Raw genomic sequence first — 6599 nt, 5'->3', positions numbered from 1 at the left:
GGATGGAAAATTAAATAGAGGTTGTGTTGTCTGAAGATAAATTGGTACCTCCCTTGACGTGAGTGACTTTGTCTTTTTCTGATTTGTCTTTTAACTTAAAAAACACTGAGACTAGAGATAAGGATGAGCTTTAAAACCCTAGCCTTTGTCCCCTCCCAGGCTCTCCTGAACAAGTCCTGTCTCTGAAATGAGCTCAAAACGAAGATAAATGTTCTGGCAGTAATATGCAATATTATTTTTGGCATTTGAAGAATCCCAAGATAGATAAGGGAAAACTGAAAGGAAAACAAAGCTCTGTTTTTTTCAAATGCAAGTGACCAAATTCTGCTTACCCATATGAACCCAGAATCCTTTCTCTTTTTTTGCAGATTATTGCAGTAATTCCTGATTTTCACTAGAGTAGCTGATTATGGGGCTTTATTTAAAACCCAGCACATTCAGAGACCCTGGTGGAATCACACAATAACACAACTGAAAGACAAAAGCACAAGAAGACAGCGCCAACTCCCCAGTCCTGCCCAAAGGGTAATTTGGTTTTGGACCATGTTAGCTGTAACAATGATAAGATTAACACCTGATATCAAGGGAAAGGCTGAACTGTCTGAGACCTCCTGCAGCAGAACAGAATTCACTCCAGCTCCTCTGGCATATTAGCATATGTTAGAGGAATGGCCTCCTTCCTGGACTAGTGTGTATTTCCCTATAGAGCCTTTGTGCAAAGCTCAGAGCAGTGTTTCTGCTGATACATTTGTGAGTATGTTGAATAAAACATGTGTCATTTGACATTGTTTGCTTGGGCTTCCATGGAGAATGGGAGAGGGCACCTGTTACTGTAAGGCAGAGAGCCATGAGAGGCTGAATTTGGCCTTTCTAGGAGCAGGATGAAGCCCAGGCAAATGCAGGAGCATGTCATGTTTTTGATTCTGAGAGAGCACTGACCAAAGGACACAGCTGACCCTGCATTGATTGAAGTGCCAGCTGAGTATGTTACTTTCACACAAAGAAAAGTAAAAAGCCAACAATACAAACCTTTGCTCTCTGTACATGCATTGCCTTGTTACAGATGTGTATGATTTGGAAATTAAATGGGAAGGGATTTTCAGAATAAGCTAAGTGTTTTAGAGGCAAAATCTCTAGTGCTTAGAAAGACTCCTGTGTCCAAAGGACAGCCTGTGCTCTGCAAATTTCAATGTGCTTTGTCAAGGCTGGAAGTTTGATAAGAGACTCTGGTTCTCAAGAGCTCTTAGGGCATCCTGTTCTAGGGAACAACAGTTATTGATGCTGCTGGTTTTAAACTAAGAAGTTGTCACATCTCAGCTGTTCTTGGATTTGACTGGCATGTGAGGAATGGTTGCATGGAATAGCTAGAGGCATTGCCACCTGTTGTGTCTATTCAAAGTTAATAATTTTCTAGGCAATTAAGAACTGTGCAGTGGTACATTTTATAAATCAAGATTTGTATGATGTGACCAGAGGAGCATCCTAGCATAAGAAATAGGATGCTTCTAAAGGAATTCAGAATCTCCCACCTAAAAGCTTTGAAGTATTCTCAGGTCATTTCAGAGAAGCAGCATATTGAGAAGGATGTCAGCAAGAATCCGGAAGAGCCCTAGAGGAAATTCGTTTGGCCACCAGGTACAACACTGTCTTCCCGATAAGCTTTGATGAAACACTAGTTCATTTCGTTTCTGTCACGGTGTTTCCAGCTCTGTAATGAAATGCCTCATCCCTGGCAGCTGTTGTGCCAGTGACAGGAGTCGTTCTGTCCCCCGTCAGTGACACCAGGGCCAGCTCTGCAGAGAAGAGGGTCACTGGCCAGGCAGTCACGGATGTGCCTTTGGCAAGGAACAGGCAGTGGGAAGATGACTCCAAGATTATCTGTAACTACTTAAGGATATGCCCTTGACACCCACAGAGCAGGGTCATACCCTGCCCTGAGCCCTAAATAGTTCAAAAGCTAAAAAAGCTGCCAGTCTTTGGTTTCATGGAGCTGATCATGGCAGTAAGGCCATCTTTAGCAGGGTGTTAATATATGGGGAACCTTCATCTCCAAGAGATTTCTGTTTCATGGAAACAAATTAATTCTTGTATTCTGTGAAGTCACAATAGTCAAAACACGCTCTTTATCTACTGTGACCACCCTTTGTTAAGCAGCTTTGCTTCCTTGCTCCCACCTTCTCTTGTTCTGTTTGGTACTGTACACTAAAGCCCCTTTCCCTCAATAGAGGCATCATAGTTTTCCACAGGAATACACATAGTATGCACCACTAAGAACTGGTTTCCTTGCCAGCAGTGGGTGTGGAAGGTTGTAACTTTTTCCAATGGCAAGGAAAAACCAGTGAGCTCACTGGCACAAATCTATCAGTGAAGCTGCACAAGTGTATTAAACAGAGAAAACAAGAATTTTGCTGTTACCTTCCAAGTAAATAGTTTCTCCTTCTCAGTTTGCTCTAGCATAAAAATGTCTCTGCCCTGTACATGCCACTGCCAGTATTTATTTTTTAAGGACTTGGATCTGTTTATTTATCCATATTTAGTTTAAAAGTCTGGGCTCAAAATTAAACAGTCATTCATAATGTCATTATCTGCCTTGCTCTGCAGTTAGATACTGTGTGTGGTGTCACAGGACAAAACCTTTGGCAAGGCCTCTAGAAGAGCAATTTAGCTCCTCATCCATCTTGCCTGGCAGCATGATTGGCTTCCAAACTTGCACAGCTAAATTTGTTATTTTACTCTGACTTATATTATTGAGTGTTAAATCACTTTCTGAAGTGCTTATTGGTAATAGTTGAATTCTTTCCACCCATTTGAACTACTTTTAAAACATAAACATTTCGTTGTATCTTGGAGCTTGATGGAAAGGTGGGGAGAGTTCCTCAGGAGGATGGGTTGTAGAAATGACCAGCTGATTAAGTAGGGACAGAATTTACCAGTGCTGTGGAGGAGAATATCCTCCCCCTTCCATCAGGATGAAACTCCCACTGCCACTCCACAGCACTCACATGAGGAAGGCTAACTTGTGTCTTGGTTCTCCCATCATGTCTTGGCCTGTCAGGAAGCAGATGACCTCTTTACTGGAACACCAGTGACTTCCTGACAGGATCTTTGTAGATCCTGAACCTCCCTGGATACAAGGCCAGGCTGTGAGCTGCAGGGTCAGGGGCTGAGGAGTTTATTAGGCACCAACATGCCCATGCTTCCAAGTGTAAAATGTGGTCTGCAACCCCTCCCTGGCACTGAGGTCTCTTGGGAAGGAACCAGAAACAACTTTCTTATACCTATTTGGGAAAATGGAGCAGAGGATCAGAGAGCAGAAATAAACAAAAAGCTTAAAATCTACTGTGGCAATTAGAAGCTGAGCTGGAGAACAAAGGCCAGAGGCAGGTCGAGCTGGAGAGAAGGCAGAATTTCAAATAAGCCCTTGGGCAATTGATCTCTTGAGGACCCAGATGTGACAGCCCAGCAGCCTGATCCTGCCCAGTGTACACAGAACTGCAGGTCCTCTTACCTCTTGCCCTTGCTTCAGTGAAGACCTACAAATCAAAATTTTTCTTTTAATTTTATTTTTCATGAGGAGATCTGTTGAGTCTCTTTCCTGCATCTGGGAGTTACTTTCCAATCTGATGAACACTGACTTTTAGAGTTGACACCAAGATCACAGTAGCAATCAAGACTCCTTTGATGGCAGAGCTAAAAATACACTCCCCAGCTGACACAAGCCTTCAGGAGGAGAACACAGAGTTTGGTTTGAAAGAACACATCTTCCTTAGTCTCCATATCTTCTGCCAGAGGACACCAAATCTGTGAAAACCATGCAAGCAGGTTAGATCTGTCTTCTGAAAGGAAGCACCCATCTACATACCCATACTACCTTCAGCCTCAGCAAGGGGAAAGCTTTAAACCCTCTGAGTGCCTTGGAGAATGGTTTCATTGGCAGGTTTTTGCCTCTCTGCTCATGTTGGCATTTGTCAAGTTATTGCATGGCAGGAGCCACATCTTTAGCTGCTTGCCCTTGACAATCCCTTAGGAAAGGAAAGACCTGGGGCAGCTGATGGACAGGACTGAAACTGAACCTATCTGCTTCCCTTCCTGCTCTCCTCCCTGCCAGTCACAGGGTGCTGGCACACAGGCCCTGGCTAATGAGGCATTCCCAAAGCCCTGCTTCTCACTTGTAAAGGAGACTGTGGTAAATAGTGCCACTGCCACCTCCTGGGCTCTTGAAGGACTTGAGCACACCCCGTGGGTTGCAAATGCAGATTTATGCAAATGTTGGGCAAGATAAATGGATTGCCCAGCTTCAATCTGTCAGCCCACACTCTTCCCAGGTCAGAGGAGTGATGGCACTAACAAGCAGGTGTTTGCAGAACAGAGTGCAGGTCTCCCTCCCCTTGGAGGCATTAGCTAAGATGGATCATTAAGGCTTTTGGGTAGGAGCAGTACAGATGAACAATCACACACAATATCAACTCCACATTTGTAATGTGTAGTGTGTCAGGGGGTAAAAGGTTGAGCAACCCACTTTGGCAAATGGAAATAGCAAAAAGGGTGTATTTTTCTGACTAAATAAAAGCCTTCTCTATGTGTTATTTTTTTCTTGTGTCTCCATGCATAACTTGAATGCAGTGAAAGGAAAAATTAATTTATTTGCTCAGACAAAAATACACCAGATTTATTGTTTTGAGAGATACAGGGGGTATTTTGTTTTTCTACATGGCTGCTGTGGCTATAATTGGCAGCACAATGTTCTGTCAAAAAAAGGCATTCACCCAAGAATGTCTCTGGGCCCAGCCTGCCTCAATCTTGGAGGTGGTGTCCCATCCCTAAACCTCTGTGGGCAGTGCTCCATCGCCAGGAGTCTGTTTGATGCTCCCATTTAGGGTGTTGGCCCGGAAGATGTAAGACCTCCCTCTAACTGAGCCTTCAGTGTGGATGCTCTCGGGCTTGTTCTGGCAACGGAAGAACATAAGGAAGCCATTCCTGTAGTTCTTGTTCATCCATCCATAGAGCAGGGGGTTGACAAATGTAGAGCACATGGCCCCAACATGGAAGACAGTGTACAGGAGTTTGTACTCATGGAAGATAAGAACCAGATCAAGATCAATGGCAAGCTGGAATATGTGGAAGGGGAGCCAGCAGACTGCAAATACCACAACCACCATCACGAGCATTTTGGTTGTCTTCCTCCTCCGGCACTGGTTTTCATTCCTAGAAGTGGGACTGACGTGGTTTTTCAGCTTAAACCAGATCCTGGTGTAGGCATAACAAATAATTGCAAGAGGAAGAACATACTGCAGGAGGAGCATGGACAGACTGTAGATGGTGGCATCTCTGTTGTTAGCAGAGGGCCATTTTTCTGAGCAAACAGCCATTTTGAGGTTAATGGATGGGATTTCCTCATATCGGTACTCCCTGAAGATGGCCAGAGGCCCTGCTAGGACAGCTGCTGCCAGCCACATGACAGCTATGATGGTGAAGCTGAGCCTCTTGGAAATCCTGCTGTCCAGGTGGAAAACAATACAGCGGTACCTATCCAGGGCAATCACAGTCAGGGTGAGAGTGGACACGTGGACACTCAGAGCTTGAGCATAAGGAACCAGGTGACAAAGGACAGCTCCAAACTTCCACTCATCCAGCAGGGTGTACACCAGGGTGAAGGGCAGACAGAGTGTGTCTACCATCAGGTCTGCCAGGGCCAGGTTAGCTATGAAGAAGTTGGTGACAGTCCTCATGGTCTTGTACTTCACTATGATGTAGATGACCAGGGAGTTCCCAATGAAGCCCAGCAGAATGATGAGGGAGTAGGCAGCAATCAGGATGACCTGGACCCCCAGGATCTTAGTGCTGTCCATCATGACACTGCGGGACCCAGAGAGATCCTGGGTGGGAGTGACAAAGTCCTTGGCAGGCCAGCCATGTGGCAGCTTCTCATCTAATGCTGTTTTCTCCACAGTGAATGTGCTGTTGGCTCCCTCCAATGGTCCCATGCCTGGCCTGAGACTTTCCATAAGGAGGAGAAGGGCGTCTGGAACACAGACACAGCAGAAGTGAGAGCACAGGTTGCACTCGTCTTGGATGAGATTTACTTGCCTACAAAAATTCCCCAACGCCTTAAGAACAAGGAAAGGAGAGAAACACAGCACTCTCAAAATCAAGGTGTTCTTCTCCACCTCCCTGTAACAATGTATTTATTTCCAGATTGCACATCAGGTTTTTTTCTGTTTCTTATTTCTCACCTCTCCAGGTGTAAATATCTGTCCCCCTTGCCTCTGCATAAGTCTCTGCCACTGCTCCTGCTAGTGATGCTACCACCCAACCCACCCAGTACTGTCTGCTCTCCCTCCAGGTAACGTGAGTAGCACAACTAATGCCATTTCATGAGCCACTCTCTGTGATCAGATGTGTCTCATAACCATTCCCTGGCCCTCATTATCAGGCCCTCAAGGTCCTGTGGAGCAGCTTGACAAACCAGTTTTTTTCTTCCTTCCCCTGCCAGTCTCAGGGTTCCCAGCATCAGGCAATTGTTGCTTGCCCTGCTGGCTTTGAGGGTCACAGGCACCCAGCCAGGCAGGTGCTGTGTTCCCCTCAGAGAAGAGGGAAGT

At 45.4% G+C, this 6599-nt stretch overlaps 1 protein-coding gene across 1 annotated transcript; it reads right to left on the bottom strand.

Annotated features, from left to right (window-relative positions):
* Positions 1-4820: 4820 nt before the first annotated feature.
* Positions 4821-6052, bottom strand: LOC103817298 (neuropeptide Y receptor type 2-like). The gene has a single exon (XM_009091440.4). It carries the CDS (start codon positions 6003-6005, stop codon positions 4821-4823), a length of 1185 nt encoding a protein of 394 aa, XP_009089688.2. The 5' UTR covers positions 6006-6052.
* Between the last annotated feature and the right edge of the window lie 547 nt (positions 6053-6599).

This window comes from Serinus canaria, chromosome 13 (genome assembly GCF_022539315.1).
Source record: "Serinus canaria isolate serCan28SL12 chromosome 13, serCan2020, whole genome shotgun sequence".
In the NCBI taxonomy this organism is placed as follows: domain Eukaryota; kingdom Metazoa; phylum Chordata; class Aves; order Passeriformes; family Fringillidae; genus Serinus; species Serinus canaria.
Note: the sequence above shows the minus strand (reverse complement) of the source record. Positions and strands in the feature narration are given on the sequence as shown.